The 26,976-nt window shown below is 36.8% G+C and overlaps 1 protein-coding gene across 4 annotated transcripts in view; it reads right to left on the bottom strand.

Annotated features, from left to right (window-relative positions):
* Positions 1–26,976, bottom strand: part of FIRRM (FIGNL1 interacting regulator of recombination and mitosis) — a 59,195-nt gene that overhangs the window by 24,495 nt on the left and 7,724 nt on the right. For 2 of the 4 annotated variants that reach the window (XM_075564648.1, XM_075564640.1), the window contains exons 4-16: positions 24,894–24,998; positions 23,475–23,615; positions 22,561–22,732; positions 20,361–20,445; positions 18,327–18,465; positions 12,787–12,867; positions 10,787–10,851; positions 7,944–8,092; positions 7,590–7,719; positions 5,013–5,199; positions 3,997–4,079; positions 3,601–3,652; positions 2,364–2,453 (exon numbers count right to left, since the gene is read on the bottom strand). In XM_075564648.1, coding sequence (XP_075420763.1) covers positions 2,364–2,453; positions 3,601–3,652; positions 3,997–4,079; positions 5,013–5,199; positions 7,590–7,719; positions 7,944–8,092; positions 10,787–10,851; positions 12,787–12,867; positions 18,327–18,465; positions 20,361–20,445; positions 22,561–22,732; positions 23,475–23,615; positions 24,894–24,998 — 1,479 coding nt within the window. Of the gene's footprint in view, positions 1–2,363; positions 2,454–3,600; positions 3,653–3,996; positions 4,080–5,012; positions 5,200–7,589; positions 7,720–7,943; positions 8,093–10,786; positions 10,852–12,786; positions 12,868–18,326; positions 18,466–20,360; positions 20,446–22,560; positions 22,733–23,474; positions 23,616–24,893; positions 24,999–26,976 lie in introns of those variants that run through there. The other 2 variants (XM_075564657.1, XM_075564666.1) reach the window with 2 other exon arrangements.

The following is a 26,976-nucleotide window of genomic DNA, read 5'->3' as shown; positions in this document are numbered from 1 at the left end:
TTCACATGTGTCTCAAATGCCACCATCTCTAAAAGAGTCCCCCCCCCAACACCTCTATTCCTACCTGTTCCCATACCACATCTCCCCCTAAATGATCTTCTAAGCTACACTCAACAAAACCCGATTTTTGTCTTATTTTTGGCACTCATGTGATCTTTTATTATGAATTATTTTCATAAATGTGATCATTTCTTTTAGAAACTGTTCTTTGATAGGCTATAACATAGTGCAAAGCTTTTATTTTAAGCAACTATTCATTACTAAAAAAGATGAGAAAATGTTATGTGCCGAATTGATTTCTTCTGATTTAAAGGGACAAGAGGACAGAATAAATACTCCACAAACAAAGGAAGTCCTTACCGAGCTGCATAACTGCTGGGCGAACAGTGGAGCAGTGGAAAGAGCAGACTATGGAGTAAGACAGATCTGCTGTTGAATCCCAGCTTAGCCATTTATTGCATATGAGTTCGGGGAGGGTCTTTAACTTTCCCAAGCGACTATTTCATCATCTGCAACACAGGCACATCTATCTCACAGGGCAACTCTGAAGACAAAGCTTGGTGCTGAACGGTGTCAGAAGTGGCAGTCCTCTCCCTCCTTCCTTTACAGGGAGCAGCTATGCCCCACAGTGAAAGGAAAAATCTCAAGCAGAATGGAAGACATAACTACCATTTATTAAATGCCATAGATACAACCTATCTCCTTAAGTCTTGGTTATGTATGAGGTACGCATTCCCCTCTCAATGTTATGATGAGCTAACTTTCCCAAGGGATTTCAGCCAGAGCAAGGATTCAAATTTAGGTTAGTCTTTTAATCTTAAATTACAGTGGAAATCAATCAACATTCAATGACTGAAGTAACATATTAAAAGTAGCCCCTCATTTACCCATAACTCATATATCTGATAGGTCCCATTATTAGGAGTAATTTAGAAAACTTAGAATATTCAAAATGAAACCGCCAAAACTGTACCATTTAAATAAATTCAGCTTCTAGTCTTAGAGCTGCTTCATGCTAAATTGAATTATTCCAAAGGTTAAATTTTCATAACAACCCTGGAAAAAGGGTAATTTATAAATGAGAAAATGCTATAATCAAAGTGATTTGCATAAGGTCACATGGCTAGTTGGCCAGTGAAAGCTAAGCTCCCTCATACCACCTTTCTAGCCCCCACCCTGCTTCTTCAGGAAAGAACTCCCAGTTCATAGGGACTGTACAGAGAAAAACGTATCAGGAATCAAGGGCCCAAACTCAGGTAGGGAAATGAAAGGGATTAGAGTGTTTGAAAGTTGGATTAGACAACTCTTGTAGTTTTGGCAATCCTTACATGCTTTCTAGAGGGGTAACCGGTGAGACTGGTGGGATCTCTATCGTGAAGCTATCTCTGAGGAGGAGGATCAATCAGGAGGTTAGTGTGGTTCCCTGTGCCTGGCCAACTTCTCCAGGGTAGGGAAGCAGCATAACGTGGGGCAAATAATCTAGTCAGAAATAACCGTAGTGCTTACCGGGGACTTCTCTTGGAGTTGGTCCTAGCCTGTTTTGTGCAGCTATTGTAAGTCTTTCTATAATATTTCAAAGTAGATACACACATATACCATCCACCTTCTGGACAGAAAACTGAAGTTCAGAAAGGATAACCTGTTTAAGGTTGCAGTAAGGCAAGATTCAAACCAAGTGCCATAGGACCTAAAGTCAAACCTAATGGTTTCCAAGTTTTGCCCCACATTAGAATCTCATAGGAACTTAAAGACACCACCATCACCCAGGCCCATGCTATACAAAAACCTCTATGACCACTTCATCCACAGATTAGGTTACAGGAACCCACATTTTAGACAGCACAACAGGAGTTCTGGTATGATCAGTCCGTGGGGCTGCCCTACACTGTGCAATTTCTTCTATCACAGCAGAGCCTGCTTTCCTCCCAAAGGCCAACTAAGGCATCTTATGCTTTTAATATTATCCTAGAAATTAAACTTATTTACTATAAAAAATAAGAGATATCAAGAAAGAAAGAAAGAAAATTAAAAGTGAAGACATAAAGCCATTTCATTTCTTAAATGTATAAAAATTGAGCGTATAGATATATCTCAGAACTTAAGAGTACCAAACATCATTGAGTATAAGCCGACCCAAATATCAATCGAGGAACCTAATTTTACCACAAAACTGCATAAAAATGTGCTGAAAAACTCAGCTTGTACATGAGTATATACGGTAACTAATAGCACAAGAATGCCAAAATCTGCATGTCAATAGACAGCAATAGCATCAAAAGATGATGTCAGCCTTGAGTTTAGAATCCACTGGGCAAAGCGCTTTCCCAGTGGTTGGGAAAGAATGGCAGTGGCAGCATACTTGCCTGGTGGGGTGGGGCCAGGAAGAAGAAGAGGCGCCTCAATAGTACTGACAGGTTGACAAGCTGATAACACTCCCCAGGGCAAGATTTTATCTGGGGATAAAAAACACAGGAGAAAAAGGAGAAAGGAAAGTAGGAAGGAGATATTTGATTGGTTTAAAATAATAGGCTTTACAAGAAAAATATATGGCAAACTATTACCAGTCATCATAGCTCAACCACTACCATTGAGTCAATTCCAATTTTAATTTGGGCGTTTCTTTCTTCAGTGACTATATTACTTTCACAATGAGAAAAATGACCATTATGTTTGAAAATAACACTTGTAATCTTTATTTATTAATTACCATTTGATGTATTAATCCTCCAACTCTACAAAATGGAAGCATTCGTCAAAGATTTTATAAACTCTATCTTCTGAAAATAAATGAAGTATGAACTTTTATTTAAATGGAACATGAGACATAAAACACAACATGAAAATCATTTGTTTTAAGAGTTCAGGTTTGTGGAAAATATACTGAGGATTTAGTAATGTGGGTAAGTGGTGATCAAGGCTACTAGCCAGTCACAAAGACACAGATATAAACTGTTCAAGTTATATAATGAATTGGGTTAATTTTACAAAATCCTTAAAAGGTATACCAAGAAATGTATGAAAGAGTAATCTGCTAAGAAACAAAACACAAATGGAACTACGTAAGTTCTTTAACACAAAAACCAATGGTAAAAATAAACACTCATGACCATCTTAGATGGAACAAGATATTAAACAACTTGTAATTTGAAGCAAAAAAAAAATCAATACTGAAAATATTATTTTATTCTTTACAAAGCATTACTTCTTTTCCCAAAGGTTTCAACCATTATCAAATTTAATCATCCTGATTAGAATAGATACAACAAAATCAAGAGCCAGCTTGTCTAAGTCATATTTAGGCAGTTAATTCTTTTCTTTTTTCCTGCTGTGTATTTAGTTTTAAGTTTATTCTGGATTAGCAAACTAGTATCTCCTACTCAGAACAATTATAGCTCTATGAAATTTTGAAAACATGAGGCAGTTTTCCCAGTTTTACATGCATTGTTCTGACATGTCTTTCGCAAGGACATAAGCATTAACAAAGAAGATGCCAAGACCATTTTGGCTTCCATGCTATTTCCTTTTGATTTCTCATCATTTAAGATTATGTCCTCAAAGAACTAGTTGGAAAGCGTGTTTTCTGTCTTGTATTCTACTCACCAGATGAGCCACTATGGTAACATGGTGTGCACAGAGTTCAGCAGTGCCATATCTGAGACAGAGAAAAGGCAATCAGGTTTACACAACTGTGCAGAAGGGGGGAAAGACGCATTCTCATAAAGCACTAAAATTTCTGACAAGGGCCTATGAACTGTAGTATTTCCATGGCCAAGGAGTACCAGAATGTAAACAAAACCATACATCTAATGGCCTAAAGCAAGGAAGGGGAGAAGGAAATGACTTCTTAATTTAGTACGGTGACAGAAAAATCATCTTGGAGAGACTATTCAAGGATTAAACAGATTTTTTTTTCTGTAAAACTTAAAAGTACAAAGGCATTTACTGTCAGTCACTACCATAAATCAACTTAAAATTAAAAATTCCGGTATGTCCTACCGAGCAAGGAAGCACCAAGCGTCCATAGCTAACAAAGAGGTGATCATGGTGGCACTCAGCACAGTATTCAACAGCGCAGCATCCTAGAGAAACAGAAAAGCCACAGTGACTTACTTAAATAAACCCCAAGATTCACAATAAGAATTATTATCCATATGACAGGAAAGCGCTAGCAAAATTCAAATAACAGTTCCTCATAGGGAACCTTCTACTTCTTAGCATCTCAAAGAACCTAATTTATTGGGCACGTGCTATTAGTACCAGCCTATGAGAATTCAAAAGTGGTTTAAAATGTAATAAATTAACCACTACTGGAGATACTCTAAGTAGCCTGAAGTTGTTAAAACAATGCCTATAATAAATATGCCTATACTCTCTCCCTGTAACTATTCATATAAATATTAAATATTTTCTGGGTGTCTGTTGACTAAGTATTGGACCACTAACCACAACCATTCTGAGAGAGAGAGACAGGTTACCTACTCCTGTAGAGACGCACAGCCTCGGAAATCCTATGCAGGACTTGCTGTAAGTGAGAATCAACTCCATGGCAGTGGATTTGCTTTCTTGGTTTTGGATACTTATTACCCATTGGTACAATATGAGATTTACCTAGAGTCTAAGAACTTCCCCCAGGATTGTCTTAATGTCTTTTCTAATCCAATATCATAAAAATAAACAATAAAAATAATAGCAAAAAACTTAATTATGCCTAAGATCTATAGGCCATCTGGTACTATATAATATCATTTTTTTCTTTATGAAACTGACTTAGGTAAGCTCCTTTTTCCAGTCTTCCCATACCGTCCTTCCCAAAATGTTTTCCCAAATATTTCAGCTAAATTCTAGCTCTAAATTGTATAAGAATCTAGTATAGTCATTTCTTCAGATATGTGAGTTAAAAAGATAAGAGTATAATAAAAAAAATACATGTCAACTTTCCCATATTTTATTTCTAAATCTTATCAATGAACAAGAGAGTAACTTCAGCTTAGCCTGGCAAGTAAATAGCTTACCAGTTCAGGAAAAAGTGATGGATGAGAGGAAGCAATAAATGTACACAGTTGAACACAAACATGCTGATACAATGTGACAGCAACCTGGGCTTGCCCTTTACTTTCTACTCCTTGTAAACAAACAGGTAGAGAGAGTTCACCAGAACACTTCTCGAAACTGTAGAAAATGGCTTTGAGCAGCGATATCCTGCAAGGAAATTGAGAACATTGAATTTAATATGAATAATTAATAACTTACAGGTATGACAGTAATAATCTGACATTTAAGGTTATTTTTGTCAAGCTTATGCCTCAAGAGGTATATATTAACAACAGTTTCCAATTAGTGAATAGCCACACATAAAAATAAAATACATTTACTGACCGAGAAGTATTTCTCTGCACATTTTTAATCATTTATTAAGTACAAAGGGAAGTCAAAATGTATTATCTTAGAAACTTATAAGATATAAATATCAAAACATGAAAGATTGTTTTTCAACATATCTTCTACTTCTAAACATGATGTTTCCATGTCTCTAACCCTTTCCCAAAGAATTCTGGGCTCGATTTATACCACATCAAAATAGCACCCTCAAGGGACTGAAATTCTTCTCCTTTGAAACATTCTTGAGTCTGGGGAACAAAAAGAAATCAGAAGGGGAAAGTGCTATCAGGGCTGTCGGGTGGGGAGGGTAATGATATCTAACAAAATTCTGATAGGACAGACCTTGGTACTTTTGAAAAATGAATAGGTGTACTGCCCTGAGAGAGAGAAAAATTCCTCAGCACGCTTTGCCTGGCCATCTCACCAATGCACTTTTCCATAGTCTTAAAACTTCTTCACAGGACAAATAATCCCTCCGGATTGTAATGTGTTCTCAGAGAAAAATCTAGCAGGACACACTATTACCATTTCAAAATACCAAAAAAGTCACTTGAATGTTCTGTACTGATCTCTCTGCCTTGAATTTAACTGACCCATCAGATCCTCTTAGAAGCCTCTGTTTGCATTGGATCTGTTATGGACATTCTAATGAGGCGTTCTAATTACTGAGAGACCTTATCTGCAGTCATCCACTGATCACAAAAGCAGTTAAACGCATTTTGTTTGGAATAAACTTATGGGTGCATGAACTGGAACCCTAGTAGCAATACTTTCTTACTTAATATATTGTTCAAGGGGGAATACAAAAGTTCACGGGAGAAAAAGTTACTATCTTTCCATTCAATTTTTCTACTAATTTTCTGAAGCCCTAGCAAATACAAGGGGCAAAGCTATGAGCTATACACAGTGAAAGAAAAAGTTCCTTAAGGAACTTAAAACTTAAATGGGTTTATTTTACCCTAACCCTAACAAAACTTAAATGGTTTCAAACACTGACTTTTCTTTCTTACTCATTATTTTTATCTTTATATTATTTTATCCTTACCACTTTATTTTGCTTTTTATTGTTTCTGCTGGTTTCCCAGCTGTGAAGCCCAGAGCTAATAACTGATGCCAGAGTTTGTAGGGGATGTCTGAGTCAGGGTGAGCGAGAGGAAGTGTAAGGGGATTTGGCGGGAGGGGGAAGGAAGTGGCCCCAGAACTGACAGCGATTACACAATTCATTTTAAAGGTAATTTAACTCTTGTGGGGGGAGTTGTAAAATTAATTGTGGTAATGATTGTACAATTCTTCTTGATATGATTGAACTATTGAATTATATGATAGATGGATGAGGTGCCAATAAAACTAAAAAAACCCACAAAAATTAAATGGTTAAAATACAGTAAATGTAAACAGCAGAACAGAGTTATAGTTTAAACAGAGAGAGGACACATTAGTTGAAATGACTAAAGAAATCCTCACGAGGGAGCAAATAACAAATTTAAAAGTAGATGATACAATTAGATAAAGACAAAGCATGAGTAAAAGGCAGACATGGCCAACCAGTCTGCTGGAAGCACTGATGTTGAACAAAGTAAGTGAAGGGAGGAGGAGTAACACCAGACACCAACTCACTAGAGAGGGTTTTCAGAGAACTAGGTCATGGAACAATTTGCCCATGAGCTACTTATTGGGAAAACTAAATTGTTACGTAAGCTTTCACCAAAAGGGCAGTAAGATGTCAAAAGGTAAAAAAAGAAATGGACTTTTAATACAAAGCTATAGAATTCAGAGATAATGTTTTAGTTACTGAGCAGAACAGCAAGTTCAGATCCAGGCTTTAGAGAGACTAACCAGCTAGTAGTTTAGGATATCTAAAGAAAAAAGTGAAAAACTTCGCACTGCAATGATCCAGGCAGTAAGAAAAGAAGTCCTAAATATTAACCACTAGGGAAGGCCTTCTAAATCATTGAATAGAATTTTTAAAATGTTTTTAGCATTATGATACATACTTATGTATTTTACTAATCTAGCCTCACATATTTTATACTATACATAATAGATATAATATGTAAACTTCGTATATGTATATGAAGTTATGCATATATGAAGTTTACACCGTATAAATGAACTAGAAGATCTGGCATAACAACAAACTGCAAGACCATTCTGAACAGCAGCACATTCATACAATACACCAGCTGGAATATAACCAGCATTGCTGCTACCTGCTTGTAGCTCCTGCGACAGGGCTCTCTGCACACCACAGCATCTGCATGTCCTCAGGCTGGGAAGGCAGTTTATTCAGGACCATCAGGAGAAGAAGGCATTGTGGGAACTGTAGTTCACATGGCAGATCTGAGGGGTATTCAAATGTGTTACAACAAATTGGTGAAAACATTCCCTAAGTCTTTTCAGTAGAATTTTGTTATATGCAATAAATATGTAAAGACTTTTTAAAAAAGAAAGTGGAAATAAAAAAATTTTCATTTTAAAAAAAGAATGACTACACAAGGAAAACAGTCTTTAATATGTCAAAATCGAAACGGATGATTTAACATGAAATTGATTTTGAAGCTTACCTAATTTACTGTCTAAAACCACGTGTACAAAAGGTGGGAATGGGAGAAGCTGACTGATGAGGGGATCCAGGATCACCAGGAAAGTGCCTGCCATCTCCTGCTGCTGTGCTGTAGTGATTGAGGCAGCATACAGGCTTGGAGGAAACTTACTGGAAAGAGAAGTGGTACAAAACCTCACACATTAGTAGTAGTTATTTCCTAACTTAATGAGTAGTTGAAAGTATATTTAAAAAATCAGTAGCATACATTTTAGAAAACACACTTCAAATTACTGAATAAACACCAAAAGTAATATACAGATTTCTAACCTAAATAATGTGGCTGTACTAAACCAAACCTGTGATTATCAAAGCAGTTCTGACTCATGATGACCCTGTAAGACAAAGTGGAACTGTCCCCACAGGGTTTCCAAGGCTGTCATCTTCACCGAAGCAGGAGTGGCTGGTTGAGCGTCAACTGCTGACCTTCTGGTTCCCAGACCAGTATTTGCAATACTGTACCACCAAGGCTGGCTCACCTAGGCACTCCCACAAAATTAAGAGTGTATACTTTCAGAGAAATCTCTGGACTTGTTTACCTGTATGTTAATACTACATTTGGCACCTGTGTCCTTAAAAATACTCCAAAAAATCATGAATCTTAAATTAACTAATAAAACATTATTTTAACAAATACATTAATGAAAATTTCAGGCATATTTACCTTTATTTAAAAGTTGTTTTAAAATAAGTAGTACACCAAATTTACTATAATCAATGTCAGTTCTCAAAAGCAAGAACTTTACAAGAAGCAAATTGTATATGAGTACTAGTACTGAAGGAGAATCCAAAGGTTTTTATACTAAAAACTACATGAAATAAAGTCTTCAGTAATTTCTGTTGTGATATTTTAATGATGGTAAACTTGTCAGCATATATGGAAAGCCTGTCAATAGGAGATAACAGTATTTGAAAGGATGCACACAGCACTTTAAACCTTTGTAAAATTTTTAAAAATCAGTAATTCTGTCCATTATTATTTCATTTCACTTCCCTGGCCTCAGATTCTTCAATTGTAACACTGATTGAAAAGCTGTTATAAAGATTAAATTATAAGTAACATAAAAGCCGTAATACACAAATGATAAAAACACCAAAGACTTGAATCACAGCTAAAAAACGCCATGGAAATGATTTGATACAATTTGATTTGATTATTTGATATAATCAAATAATGTATTTTTAAATTATTTGATCAATGTTTAGTAAGGGCTTCTTTCCAGGAGGTGGTGAAACAGAAGTCAACAGAATATAAACAATCAGTGCTTCTTCTTTACATTCCAATGAAGGAGACATTTAAGTAATAAAGTAAATGCATGATAAAGTAGATGTTAATAAATGCCATGAAGAGAAAACTGAAACACAGAAATGTGGAGAGGTGGTTCTAGCACAAGGGTCCGCAAACTTTTGAGACAGAAGAACCAGTCCTGTCCTTCACAACAATGTAAATTCATTTGAGAGCTAGAAATGTATTTTTACAAATGAAATCACCATTATCTGAATAACATCCTTCAAAACGTTTCAATTTTACCTCAGAGCCACATGTTTGTATTTACCTCAAGAGTCGCATTATGGCTCGAGAGCCAGTTTGCTGACCCCTGTTCTAGAGGATGGCTAGTTTGTGGAGATGGAAACAAGTATAGCATCTGAACACCAAAGTGGTATGATAAGAGTCATGTCTTTATCACCTTAGACACTGCATGCAGTATAGAATACACCAAGGCAAGGGTGGAAGAAGAAATAGCACAGGGAGCTTTTTATAACAATCCAGACCTAAAAAGAATAATGGGTAGGATCAAACAGAAACAAGTCTTGGTGTACAGACACACACACACACACGCACGCATGCACACACTCATATTCTCCCCCTCTCTCTGAAGGTAAAGTAATACAGACAGAATTTAAGGGAGTAGATGCAGGACATGAGAACAAGAGGAAAATGTCCAAAATTATGGCAAGGTTTTTGGATCTACTGTTTGGAAGTCAAGTTGCCATTTTAACTGGGGTAAACACTTGGTGGAGTAGGAATCAGAGTTTGAGGCGATTTAAGTGGAGATGTGCTGATTGGCAGTCAAACATTGAGATCCAGCACTCAGGGGAGAGAGATACCTGTAAAGTGGTCAAACTAAACACTGATGGAAAGAAAATATCCGAAAGACTGAGCACACCCAAGTTAGAAAAGCTGGGAAAGAAGCTGCTAAGAATGTAGAGAAAGCAACCAGTGAGATCAGAAGAAACCATCAGAAGGAAGTGTTCCAAAGGAAGGGTCGGATGCTAATGGCTAAGAATTCAGGCCATTAGACAAGGCCAAGAATTGGCCAGGAGACATCAGTAATGGGACCTCTGATGACCTGCCTTGAGGTAGTAGAATGAAAGGTCTGATTGGAACAGCTCCAAGAAAGAAAATAATAGCAGTGGTAAAAGCAGCTCTTTCTAGAAGCTGGGCTGTAAAAAAGGCTGAGAAATAGAAAGCAATGGCTGGTAGAGGATGAGGATGCAGAGTCAAGAGGTCATGTTCACTTGTTCTGCATTGCTCTGAAGAAATAACACCATGCATGCAGATTCAGGAGATTGACCCAGTGAGGTGTAAAAGAAGACAATGTAAGAAAGGGTACTTTCCACTGAGGAATGGCTGCTAGAGTAGTCCCCAAGACAACTAGAGAAGTTGCAAGGCAATGCAAGTGGCAAAGAATGCACTCAATCATTAAGAAAAAATTACTGTTTTATTTTAAAATTAAATACATTTAAGCTTTGTGTGGTACAAATGACATGGTTGAATTATAACAATCATATGGCTATTCTTACCTGTGTATCTGCAGATAAAGCTGGTGCAATGTACCGCAAGAATCAGAGAGAAAAGGAAGAAATTCCTAAAATAAGACGACTCTATTCAGTCTATGTATAAAAGGTGCCTTGCTAGCCCACATCCTTACAAAACCAAAAATAAATGATCATCAAGTCGATGCCAACTCATAGCAACCCTATAAAGACATTCACAATGAAACAGAATCTTCAACGTGTTACATTAAAATTTAACATTTTTACTTTAGGGGTAAGAAAAAAAGACTAAGAATTGTAACTTCCTTAATGTCAACTACCACTACAACCACAATTAGCAGCTAAGATTCACTGAGAACCTACTACACACCAGACATGTCCCAACTGGCTTTAAACACAGAACTTTTAGTCCTCTCAAAAATGTTATGATGAATTGTTATTCCTCAATTCACAGACTAGAAAACTGAGGCTCAGAGAGCAGTAACTTGGCCAAGTCACATACCTAAAGTCCAGTAAGGTTAAGGTTAAAGTAAAGATATCACTGCTCCATCCAGAAGTTAGGCTACCTCTTAAAAAACTAAAATCATTTTTAGTAGTTAATAATTCATAAAAATGGTGATTGTTTTTTTAAAATTACCACTAGCACAGAATTCATTAAAAGAGCATAGTTAGGGGGCCATTTTGCCATCCACAACTCAAGCAAATATGAAATGGGTGCTGAAACTTCCTGGGATGGAAGTACCTCCACCACTTCAGGGGCCCATTGTAAGAATAGTCCACTCCTGTAAGTGGCAACTGTCCAGAAAGGCCAAATAGGACAGCAATGTGTCCATACCCAGGGTGCTTACCCCCAGAGTCTGACTCTAGTAAACAGTCATTGGACATTCCTATCATTTCCTCACAAACAGAGGAAGATAAGGTCAAAGGCATATTTAACACAGACAACCATTTTTTTGTTTAAATCACAAGTATGCACTGTTTAATATCCATTCAGGCAACATCCAATGGCATGTCTGTGGGCCATGGTAACCTTGTTTGAGGTTGGAGCCAACTGCTCTGCCAGCCCAGAAGGTACCTAATCTGTGGCAGTGGAGGTCCAGAACCAAACTCCCAACCCCGGTCTCTCCCTTGGCTCCTATGACTCAGCAGGTCTAGACCCCACATTATGCCTACTGTGGTCCCATTGGGCTCTGCGAGAAAATTATGCATCTGGATGCCCCAGCCTTGATTTATTAGCCTAAGCCCTTAGCTCCCACCTTTGTCCCCTCCACAGGACAGGTTCTCATGGGCAGAGGAACTGGCCTTTCCTGCAACTGGCTTAGAGAAAAGGTCACGAGTGGAGGAAGGCCCAGCAGAGAGCTACCCTGGGTGGTAAGAGCAGGGGCTACCTGGGCTGCACACAACAATGTGTCCTGGGAACCTCGTGCCCCATGGACACCTGAATGTGTCCTATTTCATAGAACATAGCCTGGATAAGTGAAACATAGCTGTCACTGGCTACCTTTCCTTATACAAGCCTTCTTTGCTCTTCACTCTATAGAATCTGTCTAGACAACTTATCCGTAATGTTCATATACAAGGGCTTTCAAAAAGTCTTTGGAAAAATTCAACATCTTTAGTTTCGGAAGTCTTTCTGCATATCTTCAATCATCACATGCTATTCTAATGACTATCAAATACACAGATATTCTTAAAATAATTAATTTTGATATTTAAACCTGAACGATATAAATTAGTAATACGATAGAGTTTCATGTTACTAAAAGGCAAATGGAATCATGTGCTGAAAACTGACTTACGCTTACTGAAATAATTTTTTCTCAGGAATTAACTTAAGTAAAATGATGACAAACACCTTAAATGTCAAAGACACGCTCAATATTTAACTACATGAAGACATTTTTTTCAAAAACTTATAAAATACATTCTTGACAAAATAACTTCAAATGATTTGAATACTAAATGAAAGTATGGTAATTTATAATTCATGTAAGTTATAATTTTGCATTGTAACACACAGGCCTTACCTTAGTGTAGTGCAAAAGGGAGTTGGCAAAAAAACGACATAACTTGAGTGTCTTATGAAATAATCTGGAGTCAGCATTATCCTATGCCAAAAAAAGTTAAGAGATAATAAGAATATGAAACTAACAAAATACACAAAATTAACTTTTAATAAACACATTTTCTAAGATAATTGGGTTATTCTCTCCATTGCTGTTAGGAGCAATACAAACCAACAGATATAAAAAAAAAACTATACAGGTATTTCATAAAAATTAACTCTGTAACAGTCCCTAGGCGATAGAAGTGGTTCACATGCTCACCTGCTAACCCACAGGTGCCTAACCAAAGGGCTGGCAACCTACTTCCAATCAGCCACTGAAAGAAACTGATAGAGCGCTGTTCTCCTGGGATACATGAGTCTGAATCAGATTGACAGCAATTCATTTTCTTTTATTAGTTTACATAAATGGAAAGAAATCTTAATGTAAATAGCAGTTCTTTGTTGATTTTAAAGTGAAAGATAGAAAATAAATAAATGAGGTCTTATAGAATAAGAAAATTATATATGTAAAAGCAAACTGTTCAGAGAAAAAGAAAATACAAACTGCCAATAAACTAACCTTGAAAATTCAAACTGCATATCTTTGAGAAGATACTATTTGATTAAAAAGACTAAAAACATCCTTTGGATGGAAAAGAAGTGGGGAAACAAGCTTTTAATACTGGCGAAATAATGAGCTATTTATTTTTTAAAACGTTTTATTAGGGGCTCATACAACTCTTATCACGATCCATACATCAATTGTGTAAAACCCATCTGTACATTCATTGTCCTCATCATTTTCAAAGCATTTGCTCTCCACTTAAGCCCTTGGCATCAGGTCCTCTTTTTTCTCCCTTCCCTCCCCCCTTCCCCCTTCCTCGTGAGCCCTTGATAATTTATAAATTATTATTTTGTTCTATCTTGCCCTGTCCGACGTCTCCCTTCACCTCCTTTTCTGTTGTCCGTCCCCCAGGGAGGAGGTCACATGTAGACCCTTGTAATCGGTTCCCAATGAGCTCTTTTATTACTAAAAACTTAATGTGCTAAAACTCCTTGATCTAGTAGCAATTCAACTTCTGGAAATATATCTGAGAGCAAATGTATGCACTATAACAGGTTATATGGTAAAACTTGGAAATGAACCAACTGGAAATGGCTAAATAGATTCAAGGTAGTTTATAAACTGGAAAACCATATAGCTATTTAAATTAATTAGGTAGATGTATCTTCAAGGATATAAAAATTTCCACGGAAAACAAGTTGTAAAATAATACAAATGCAATACTATCATTGTTTTCTAATGTAGCTATCAAATCCCTACCTTTGGTTCCCTGTAACAGATGAAAGGCTTTTGTTTCCCAAACTCAGTATTTATGTAGTATGAGGACTTCGAGTATAAAGTATGTCTGTACATTGCCAAAGCAGTGGGCTAAAGCAAGATAGGTCACATGGACGCAGAACAATGTAACGGGCTATTAGGACACCCCGGTTAGGGTTAAATCCTTGCCCTTACCACAATTACTTCATGATGCTAACCAAGTTTTCATTTGTTTTAAATCATTTTACTGGGGGCTCTTACAGATATTATAACAATCCATAAATCAATTATATCAAGCAAACTTGTAGAGATGCTGCCACCATTTTCAAAACATTATCTTTCTTCTTGAGTCCTTTGATTATCAGCTCTTTATTCCCTCCCCCCTACTACCCTCATGAACCCTTGTTATGTATTAGTATTATAATCCTACACCATCCAATGTAGCCCTTCACCTACAAACCTGCTCTTCGTCTCCCTCAAGGGGTTTATGCAGACATCAGTGCTATCAGTTTCCCCCCTCCCCTGCTCAGTTCCATACCCTCATGGAATCATTACTCCCATTACTGTTTCTGAGGAGTTCATCTAGCCTGCATTCTGTGTATCAAAAGCTTTTTTCTATACCAATGTACACACATCAGTCTAGCAGGATTTGTTAGGCAGAACTGAGGCCATAATATTGGGGGGAGGAAATATTAAAGAACTAGAGGAACATTGTGTTTCGTCAGTGCTATACTGTACCCTGGATGTAATGTCCCTTCCGCGAGGGAATGTCCAATTATCAACATGGGCTTTGGGTCTCCACTGTGATCCCTTTCCATCACATAAATATGATTGCTTATTTTTGAACTTCTGATACCAGTTCCCTTCGACACTTTGTGTTCACACAGGCTGGGGTGTTTCTTCCATATGGGCTTAGTTGTCCCCTGCTAGATAGATAACCGCTTGTTTGACTTCAAGTCTTTAGATCCCATATGCAACATCTTTTAATAGCCAGGCACCATCAGCTTTCTTCATTTGGTTATGTACCCATTTTGTCTTCAGTGATCATGTCAGGAAGGTGAGTATCATACAGTGCCACATTCTTAGAACAAAGTGTTCTTGTGTTGAGGGAAGACTTGAGTAGAAGCCCAAAGTCCGTCTGCTACCTTAATGTATTAATATATAAATATATGTACAGAGACTAATATCCCTATTTTAATATATTAATCTATTGACATATATACATGTCTACATTTATACCTCTATATAGACAGTAGTTTGCACTTCCTAGTTCTTTCCTCTATTTCCTAAAAACAAAAAAAGTCACTAAGTCCATGAGGAACCCAAAAATTAACTTCCAACTCAGGGGGCAGTACTTGGCACCTCACCTGACCTGGATGGGGTATAGACATAAAGGTCAGCAAATAGAATTGGACCTATTTATAGGTTTTTTGTTTTAATTTTTGTTTATTGTATGTCTATCTATATAAGATAGGCAGGATAAGCAATTCTGAGGAGAAAATACAGGACCAAGGACTGATGGGAGGTAGTGGTGCAGATAGGACAAGAGGAGGGATGGGAGAAGCAGTACAAGGGAACAAAGGGTCTAAAAGCAAGGGGGGAGGAGGGTGTAGAGTTCCTGGTGGTGTTTGATCAATTGTAAAATATCCAAAGGTAATTACTGAGAGGCAAATGAGGCTTGAACATGATAGTGGGGCAAGAGGAAAGTGAAGGAGATAGAGGCTAGCAAAATTATTTAACTGTGGCCCTGTTTCCTCAATGAGGTAAACTTACGGTTATTGTTAGGTTTATACAGTGTCTGACATTTTGTTGATTTAGTTCAATAAATATTGGTTCCTATGTAATCCAAAGAGCTTTAAGTTAGTGCTATGAAATTAAGTCAAAGATACATTACCACCTTTGAGAAACATTCCAAATGAAAATTATATACCTTAACTTTAATATCAATGGACTATGTTTGATTTCTTTTCTAATATAGCAAAACTTTAGTTAAATCCAATCAAAGGGGAGCTGAATAAGCCACTATTTGAATATGAACTATTATTTTGATCTTTATTACAAATGTCTGAAATCAATTTTCTGAAGCAAAATAGGTTAGATGAAAATTCACTATTCTTTGATAATAATGAACATGAACTCCATGATAGAGTATTACCCACCCACTGCCAACAAGTTGACAGAGGTACTCTAGAAATACTGTAAAATGAATGAAGGCCTCAGTTTATTATAACCTAGCTTACTTTTTCTTCTCAAAGGAGAAATTGTGCAAGATTTAGCCGAAGGATCTCATTTTATTTCATTACTCACTAGAACACTACTAAGTAAATCTAGGAAGGCTTTTATACTGACATTTTCAAATTGCAAGGTAAGTAGCACAAATTCTGTCTTTATTTACTCAAAAGTTTAAAATAGCTTACATCCTAAAGCCAATAAAGGGACTATAGCGCAAATAAAGAAGTGTTGATCTGAGCACTTTTCAGTAATAGTTCAAAATGAAAATACTCATTCTTCCATTCCTTAAATTAAAAAAAATACTGCTACAAACTAAATGTAGTGGCAATGTGTCTAATGGTAGACAATACATAAAATTACTAATTTCTGGTCAACTGATTCTGAAACATGGCAACATCCTGTGTGTCAGAGTAGAACCCTGCTGCATACTTTTCAATGACTAGTTTTTTTTGGAAGCAGATCATTAGATCTTTCTTCCAAGACATTTCTGAATGAACTCAAACCCCAAACCTTTGATTATCAGCCAAGCACGTTAACTAACTGTATCACCCAGGGACTCGAGACATATAATGGTTTGTTTTCTTAGTCACACAAATTTCTATAAATATATATTTTAAGTAGGAATTATAGTAGAAACTAAATTACATCAAATTTCCCCCATGACTCTTTACAGGAGTAGAAAGCCCCAGCTTTCCTCCAGCTGGCGGTCTCCTGCACTTAGCAGCCCAACATATAACCACTATACCACTAGATTAAAAAGTCTGCCTAGATTAAAAAATCTAATATGTTTTCTTTTAAAAACCAAGTTTAAGATTCATCAAAAAATAAACATATCAAAATAAATTCTTTATCTGATAGTCCCTGCTAACAGATCTAACTATATGCTTCCATAAAACTGGAAAACTTTAAGTTAATATAAAAAGCAGTTTCATTTGGTTTTCATTTGATTTTTAAATAAATACAAATAATGAACAGTAGGGGGCATTGCAGATCAGAATGTAGCATTAAAGACCAGGGCCAAAAAACCCAAACCAAACTCACTGCTAGCAGTATTTAAGAATTGGGTAAAATCTTTCACCTCTACCGGTCATTTCCTTTGCAGAAATGAGAGCAGGCACAAACGAATTCCCTATACAGCTTGCAGGGCTGTAACAGGAAGGAAGGGGTTATTGCTGTTCCAGAAAGTGACATTTAATTCATTTTCTCACTAAAATTATTATATTTGACTGTTGGATCCTGAGTAAGAGTTATTTAGAACTCTTAGGTATTAAACAGAATTGATAGAGCTAGTCTGAGAACACCATGTATATCATTGGTATAGAAAAATGAGCTCTAATTGACAATGATATGAACAAATTTTTAGAACACAATTTATTTCATAAATCAGATGACAATTCAAGCCTATATTAACTTTTTAATATATAAACATGTGATAAATATTTGGCAATTTTAGAAGACTAAAGCATATACATATTAAATACACACAATACCAAGTATCACTAAAGCTTGTAGAGGATTGGTAAAGGAAATAAATAAAGATCTCTTTGAATATATCATAAATCAAAATAAACATATAATAATTGATTATATAATAAATCGGATTGCATGTATATGGATATAATACGAATATATAAAAATCAAAAATAAATACAGGCCTAAGGAATTTAATTTTTCTAAGGGATTTAAGTTTTATTCTGGGAGAGAGAAGTTAAAAATACTCTGAGAAGAATATTGTGGCTGATTAGTTAGCATGTAAGGGAGCAGGGGCAAGAGGGGCACAGGCATGCTCGAGGTGATGCTTCGGGTGAAGAGTAACTCCATGGGCTTTAAGCAATTCTATGGATTAAATAAACAAAAAATGAAACCCTTTTAAAATAAACTGATCTATAAATTCAAATGACATTTAGTAACTGCCAGCATATAAGTAAGGAACACTGTTTTAAAATGATGTTAAGACAGTATTTTACCTGTGTGTCTGACTGTGTCATCTGCTCAGCTAACTGTAAGCAAGAGTGGAATGAGAAGAGAATGTCTTCACACAAATTACTAATTATGTCTTTATGCTTCAGCTGTTTTTTTATAACCGACTGGTGTTTAAGAGTCTGCCTAGATGAATAAAAGGGAAAGAATCATCGCAAATACCTCACAAGTACCTTCCAAAACCAAACCAGGCTCACTGCCACCCAGTCAATACTAACTCATAGCAACCCTCTAAGACAAGGTAGACCTGCCCCTGTGAGTTTCAGAGTAGAAAACCCTGTCTTTCTCCTGAGAAGCAGCTGAGAGTTTCAAGTTACTGACCTGTCAGGCCAAAGCCCAGGGAGTAACCACTACCCCACCAGGGCTCCTCACAAGTAATTTAGGCCCATGGAAATATTATTACATCACATTTTAAAAATCCCAATTGCATCCAGTAATTAAACATGGCATAATTAAGATATTTTGACATTACCTCTGAAAGCTTTGTTTGACAAAATTGCTTCTGATTTTCCTCTGTGTAAATATTAATTGAAATCTTACTTTATGCTAGGCACTCTGCTATTCCTCGCAGATAAACATGAATCAAATAAACACAACCTCTGTCTTGTCTGTTCAAAGCCTGTAATCTAACTCAAAAGAGAGCATTCAATAATCACAAGACTAATTAGACAATCACAGTTGTGCTGAGTGCTAGACTGGGGCCATCTGGGGCACTCAAGGAGCACACAACTGCTGGGAGGCAATTCTACCGTGGGCTGAGGAGGAGGAGAGCAAAGAATGCAGGCACAAGGAAGTGCCAGCTAAAGAGCAAAGTGGAAAACAGGAGTCAAAATTGCGGAGCAGTAGGAGAGAGAAGCATGGGAGACACATGGGGGTGGGGGGGGGGTGCGGCAGCCGCACAAAGCCTCTGGAACAGGAAGGAGAGTTTGGTGTTTTAGAAAGTCTAATCAAGTGTGCTGATTTAGAGAGGCCTTAAAGAGCATGAGAGGCTGGTGAGGAAAGCAGAAACCAGGAATTCGGTTGTGATACTTAGTAAAATAGGATCGATTTTAGCTGCCGGATAACCATCTGCATTGCATTTTTAAAGATCACTTCCAATGCTGCATAGGAAATGAACTGGAAAGGAGCAGAGATAGAAGTCATTCGATGGGAGCAATGGTGAGGTGGCCAGTTCACTAAGCACTCGCTATGTGGCAGGCACCACTCTAAGCCGCTCACACTGATAAACTCGGGTCTCACAAGAAGAAGTAACTAAAACTGTTTCTCCCATTTGCAGAGGGGAAAGCAGATCCACTTGAACCAACTTGCCAAACCACACAGGAGAAAGGGACTTCAGAATGGATTCCGACATATGCAGTATGGCCCTGAGTTGACGGTCTTATAACTGCACTGTTACTAGGTGACTGGCTGGTCGAAGACAAAACAATTAAGAGCTAAAACTGTAACATTTCATATACGTATACAAAGAGTCCTAATCAAGTTTACTTCTTCAATCAGATCTTCCCCAACCTGTAAGAATCTAATAAAAGCTACGAGCACTCTCCTTAGTCAGCCTCATGAGACTCCAGTTTCACAAATTATAATTACTTTATAATTGGAACTAAACTTGAATCCCTCAAAAATATATCATGAATGTACTATATTTAACTCTAACTCTAATTACTAATTCATTTAAGCCTGGAAATAAGATATCTGAAAATTAAACAAAAGCAGAAAGTCTAGCCTAGCCTACTATTTCTGCAATACACGGTGACTTCCAAAGTTTGTGGAAAAATTCCATTACCTTTCAGTTCCACTTTTCCATGAGCTTTTTGTACTAACTAACCAGGTAACTTTTTAAATTTTATTTTATAGTAAAGAAGACTAATTTGGCCTGAGACTTACATGTATTGCCAGAAAGCTGTATCTAAAAAAATATACACACCAACATAAAATGTGTCAGATGTAATCTATGAATACTTATAAGGAAGTAAACATTTGGCATATGGAAAAGCTATGCAAAAATTGAAAAAGAAACTTACTTAATTATAAACTTCCAAGTGTTGGCATGAAATGCACTGTCGATACTGGATATGACCAAGCAAATATCCAACAGTGAATGAATGACTGCAAAGAAAGACAACACAACTCTTAGGAGAGTCAAATGTAAACATGGGTGAGTGCTTTCACTTAAGAACATATGCTGAAATATGACATTTGATTAATTGTAAAATGGGCAATAACTGTGCCACAATTTTGACTAAAGTTTTTCATAAATTATTGAAAACTTATTTCTGAAGTTCATACCTACCACATGATCTAAGTAAAAGTAAAAATGTTCTTTGGTATACAAAATTACAAGTCACTATAATTGCAATATTATATAGATACAAGTGGCAAAGTATTCAGGAGAGAAAACCTAACAAAGGGGAATTAAAACTAAATAGCACAGTATTCCTATAGAGTAGTAAGGCTCTACTCATGTAAGGTTTCTACCCTGCCTGTGGCAGATTATGAAAATGGCTTAGCTCTAGTCAAAGGATAATACATGCAAGGCACACAGAGACCGTTGCCCTTGTGCACTGAGGTGTGCTCTAGCTATTCTTGAAAACTTAAAGACCTCACAGGTAAGGAGGTCTCTGAACCAACACAGCTGGCCCAGTCCTTCTGCCAATAGCCACGTGTGTGAGTGAGCTCACTGACCACAAACATTTGAGCAACCCAGCTGTATCATGAAGGCACACAGAAAGCTATCCCACTGAACCCAGACTAAAGTGCTGACCCGACAAATCATGAATAAAAAATTGTGGTGTTTAGGTTGCTTTATTACAGAACAAAAGTACTGGATACACTTTAAAAACAAAACAAAACGTTATTATTACGTTTACATCCAAGTTATAAATATAATAGTTTCCCTTTAAAAGCAGTTTCTCAAACTCTGGATCACAATATTTAAGTGTGTGATTAAACCAATTAGCAAATTTTGAAAAATGAAACAGGGTGAATCATATGTAAAGGTGGTATTATTTCATGTATAATGCTTAAATAAAATGTTTATGGAGGTATATAAAAACACAACACATATACTTATGAGTGTTTTCAGTAGCAATATGAAATACGTGTCTTACTATGGTAACAGGGCAGCAAAAAAGAGAAAGGCCTTTGTGGTAATTACATAATCTGGTGTCAACTTGAAACTATTAAGAGTGAAGGGGTGGAGTTCAGTCTGTCAATCAGGTTGACAGCTTGATGACCTCATTTGGAGGTACTAAAGAGAGAGCTCGCTGGAGGTGGAACATTCCTGATGACAAGACACTCCCTGCAAGACATTAATGACAATGAGCCTGATGAAGCTATGCTCATGCAGCCAGAGCCCTGAAGCTGGAGGAGCCACGTGGAGACACATGCCAGTGCTGAGATGCTTCCACACCGCCACTGGATCCACAAGACTTTCCACCCACTGGCCTGTGATCTGCCTGCATCTGGCATCATTGCATGCCTTTCATGACTCTGAAGAGGAACTCAGAGACTGGTATCAGACATATGGGCTAATATTGGACTTAGGGACTTAAACTGGAGTTGGCTGGGATGTTTAATCAATATACAATTGTTCTTTTATATAAAGCTCTTTCTTATAAACATGAGTGTCTATGAATTTGTTTCTCTAGTCAACCCAAACTGACACAGCCCTCATTAAGATGGATTGACACAGTAGGTGCAATAAAGGGTTCAAACACAGGAACAATTGTGAGGATGGCACAGTCTGTTGTACACAGGGTCACTAAAAGTTGGAACAGCCTCAAAGCAAATAACAATAACAACTACAGACTGCAAGTAAAACACTAAAGCTAACGTCTCCAAATATGGACCATTTGGATATAAAGTTGCACATCTTTGTTACTGAGGAGAAATTACTTTCTGAATGTTAACTAGATATGAAAATCTGTTAAGACATCCAAATTAAAATGTACAATTCTCAAATTTAAGGCTATTATTTAAAAAATTCAGAAAGCATTCAATAAATGCTAGTTTTATTATTCAAAATAAATAAGTAAAGTGTAAACACCTAGTATTTTTTAAAAAAGACTATTATTGAGATGGCTCTAAATAATACTCATGAGGGACTACGCCATCATGAATCTTTAGAAATAGTGTAGGATCAATCATTTAACAGTAATAAAGATTGTTTAAGCTTACAGAAAACAAATATCACTTTGTAAGCAAGTTGTTTATATCACTCACCTATTACCATATTCAAAATATCATCATTCTCATCTTCTACAGAGTCCGAGTCCAGGCAAACCATATCCAGCAGCTCCATTAGCTGCTTTTGAAGAGAATAGGCCTCCTTAAAAAGAGCCTGGAGAAGGTCTGACACAAGGTGCAGCCGCCCAGCATATACGGATTCACTGTTCTGATCACAAATGCAGAAAAACGAGAGGAAAAGCAAATCACAAAATCTCAGGAGTCAAATTTACTTTAATCTATAATATCAAAGGTGTTAAATTACCTGCTGTTTTTTATTGACTCACGTATCCGTTCATTAAACAAGGGTTTAGTGAACATCTACTACATATAGCACATGTCAAGAGATGCAAAATACCATTCCTGGCTTCCATGACACGCCAAATATAGAACTAAAAGGGAGCTAAATAGTATTTGGTCAGTTGTATGACCTAATTTTAGCACCATCTCACCAAAGAGGAACATTGCTTAATTATTGGTTTGCACTCACCCATCAAATACTATCAAAACTATGTTTGCTTCAGAGACCTTAGGTCAGCTTTTGTGCCTTAACTGCCTCAGAAATGCAGAGATGAAGTAAGTCAGGGCTAACATCCTTTCACAGGCACCCAATCATTAAAAAACGCACCTGCCTCATAGTAAAATTATGCCACAATTACTTCTTTATAGGGAGGACTTTAAAAACAGAACTCCTTACCTTCAGCCTCAAAATAAAAGATCCACTTGTTATAACTTCTCTTTTATTCTAAAACCTGCATTTAGATACTAGCTATTTGTTCTATGAGAAAGTTATATTGCAATAACAGACTAAAATATAAAAGGCATGCATGCACAAGCACCATTTTAATCAGTCCTCTTCCCCAGGGATAAATACCTAGGCCTTTTAAAATGTATTAAGACCCATTGCTTACCTTACAATGAACAAATGTACTTTTAATTACATGAAGGACTGAGGAGGGGAGGCTGTGAATATTTTCTAGAACAATGGATTCCTGTGTGGCACAGACATGCTGAACACATCCCGTAAGAGCTCCTAGGACCTTCACCATTGTCTGGAAAAAATGAAAGAAGTTTCTTTCAGAATACAGTTTTATATACAAAAAAAAGCAGACTCCTAATCCACATGGCAGATGTCCTACACACGTGCTAAGAAATTACAAGTCGGACTTCTTGTCTTGATTAATTGTCTCCTGAAAGTTAAGATATGTAGATTTAATAGCAAAAAATTATACCAAAATCCCCAGAATGTATTTCTATATTCATATCTCTAAATCTTTAGTTCTATAAATTTAATTCAAATATTAAAACAGAAACTTACTTTTGGGAAACAGAAGGATTTCTCCCAAGTTGTTTCCCCCAAATATATATCAAACCTAGCTGCTTGTGAATGACTATATACTTGGAGGTCATCAGGAGCAGATCAGGGGTCATTCTCCCTAAGAGCTATCAGCCCATCTAGAGCAAGCAGTCACCACTGTTTATCCCACAACAAATAGGGCCCAGTCCCTTCTGATAAGGATAATAGTTGTGTCCTTGTAGGAGATCCCTGAGAGGTCAAATCCACCCAAGGATGACTAAGGCTAGGCTGCCATCATGAATCTAGGGTCCGCCCTTCTTGTCACATGTATACCCCTAGACCTTCCCATTGCTGTGGGCACACCCCTAGCTCATCCCCTTCCTGTCAAGCTTATGCCTATGATACTGCCCCTTCCTGTGACGTGTGGTTACCTGTAATCATGCCCCCCCCCCAAGGAGAGATAACCCTTGGTTAGCAATAAAGTGGAGGCTCCCTCCTGCTCTCAGACCCTGGGGCTCTCCTGCTCTCGAGGCTGGGTTCCCCCCACGAGGACCACCAAGCGGGGCTGAAGTGAGCATGCTACCATGAAATGTATCTGGCTCCATTGTTCCGATCTCTACCTCTCATGCTCTCTATGATTTTACTATCACCTCTAATTATCATTGTACAATTGCGCCTACCGGACCTGTAATGATTTATGGGGGACCCTCCTCTCCCCACACTTGCTGCCATCAAATCGATTCAAGTACATAGCAACCTTATAGGCTGGGAGTGGAACTGCCCCTGTGAGGTTCCAAGACTTTTATTCTGTACAAGAGTAGAAAGCCTCATTTTTCTCTCGTGGAGAAGCACACTGGTGGTTTCAAACTGCTGACACTGCAGAAAGCAGCTCAACACATAACTACTATGTCACCAGGGCTCCATATTCAAGTACTGGGACATTACAAAATGAATACATGGCTAATGAATATTAGTATTAAAATGCTCACACTCTTAACTTGCTCTACCCCCCTTTTCAGTACATTTGACTTACTTGTAAAATGTTCCTTAGAGTGCTCTGGAGTTCTAAATTTTGGCTAGATAGTTCTCTTGCTTGATTGGTTAATTCATACATCATGTCATCAAATAATTTCACAGTCTGTGAATCAAAACACGTTATATAGAAATCATTAAAAAGGAGACACATTTAAAGAAAGCACACACACCCCAAAAAAGGCACATGAACTGAATAGGATGATTTGATTTCATATTAATCAACACTATTAGGATACTGTCTAATTGTCTAGTAACAATGGCACCAAATAAAGGCTCCTACAACACCATCTCTTAAGAATATAAACTCAAATAGAAACTGAATTTTTAATTTCTATAATTTGATCTATTTAGAAACATCAAAGTTGGGTTGTTTTTAGATACAAGAAATGTAAAAGTTGCCCTTTGCCGAATGAATGATGACATTCTTGATCCAGCAACATTCACACAAGCATGTACAAGGGCAAGTCCTGGAGTGGCGATGGACTGGTGCTCAACCACTCACTGACATACTCTGAACTAGTTCTGCTTTCGGAGCATTCAAAACACTCTTCTTATGTGAGAGCTCAGTATATGGCCTAAGCTTTTGTCTGTGAAAACTTAGGCTAAGATCTTAATATTTAGACCGTCTAAACAAATTAAATGGTGCAAATACTGTAAGAATAACAACAGTCAACAACATAATATAATTAAAGAAGCTATTGTTTCCCACAGCTTGTTACTGCTCAGCATCCCTCTTTTTATCAATGTTATCTAGACCTTTTTTTTCATAAGTCAAAAGTAAATCTATGAAACTTTTCAGTAAGATAATCAAGTTAATATAAGTAAAAGGAATCCTAAGGATTATTTGCTTAAGTGTCAAACTTAGAAATCCATTTTTTACATCATCACTGTGCTTAAAGTATTATATATTAAAATGTCTATGTAGATATGAATAATAAGATGGAAAATATAATCTATGGACTTAATATTTTACCAATATTCCAACTTTTTTAACTTGGAAATTTCTTTGATAAATTTTAAGTAAATATTTCTTTTAAAATGTTTAACTCCATTTTTCCAAACAATAAAATCTAACAATTATTAATTAATTAAAAAGAATATATAAAATGATAGGACTTAGACCATCATCCATTCCAATTTTTAACTTAATAGCTTTAAAATACAAGAATATATATATATGGCTCTCACCAGATGGAACACACACAAATAGAATCAGATTGAATACTTCAATGGAAAGAAATGATAGAGAAGCTCATTATCAGTCAGAACAAGGTGAGGGGCCAAATGTAGAACTGACCATCAATTACTCCTCTGCAAGGTTCACGAGGAAGCTGAGGAAAATGAAAACTAGTTCACAAGAGCCAAAAATATGACCTTGAATATAATCAACCTGCATTTAGAAAAATTATCTCAGGAAAAGATGTAATACATTACACATGAAGAAATAAAAATGTCATTAAAGAGATTGGAAATAAGAAAACACTAGAGTCATTATCAAAGGAGACACTTAAAAGTTGCTCTTGAACATAGAATAGCTAAATTGAAAAGGAAGAAATGATGAAGAGATGAACAATTTCAAAGATAGGTTCAAGAAACAAACTAAAGCATGGTAATCAAATATACAGTGACCTAGGGTTAGAAAACTCAAAAAGAAGCCGACACTCAGTATTTAACAAGCTGAAAAAAATTAAAAGAAAAATTCAAGCCACAAGTTGAAATAGGTAAGGATCCTATGGGTAAAATATTAAGTGGTGCGGGAAGCATCCAAAGATGATGAAATATACAGTCACTGTATCAAAATGAATTAGTTAACATTCACCCATTTCAAGTAGCAACATATGACCAAGAACTTATGGTACAGAAGAAATAAGTCCAAGCTGAACTGAAGGCACTGCAGAAAAACAAGACTTCAAGAATTGATGGAATACCAACTGAAATGTTTTCAACAAACCAATGCAGTGCTGGAGGGGCTCACTTGTCAGTGCCCAGAAATTTGGAAGACGGCAACCTGGCCAACCAACTGGCAGAGATCCATTCCAAAGAGAAGTGATCCAACAGAATGTAGACATTTTCTAACAATA

This window comes from Tenrec ecaudatus, chromosome 1 (assembly GCF_050624435.1).
Source record: "Tenrec ecaudatus isolate mTenEca1 chromosome 1, mTenEca1.hap1, whole genome shotgun sequence".
Classification (NCBI taxonomy): Eukaryota; Metazoa; Chordata; class Mammalia; order Afrosoricida; family Tenrecidae; genus Tenrec; species Tenrec ecaudatus.
This window is presented reverse-complemented; position numbering and strand designations above follow the sequence as displayed.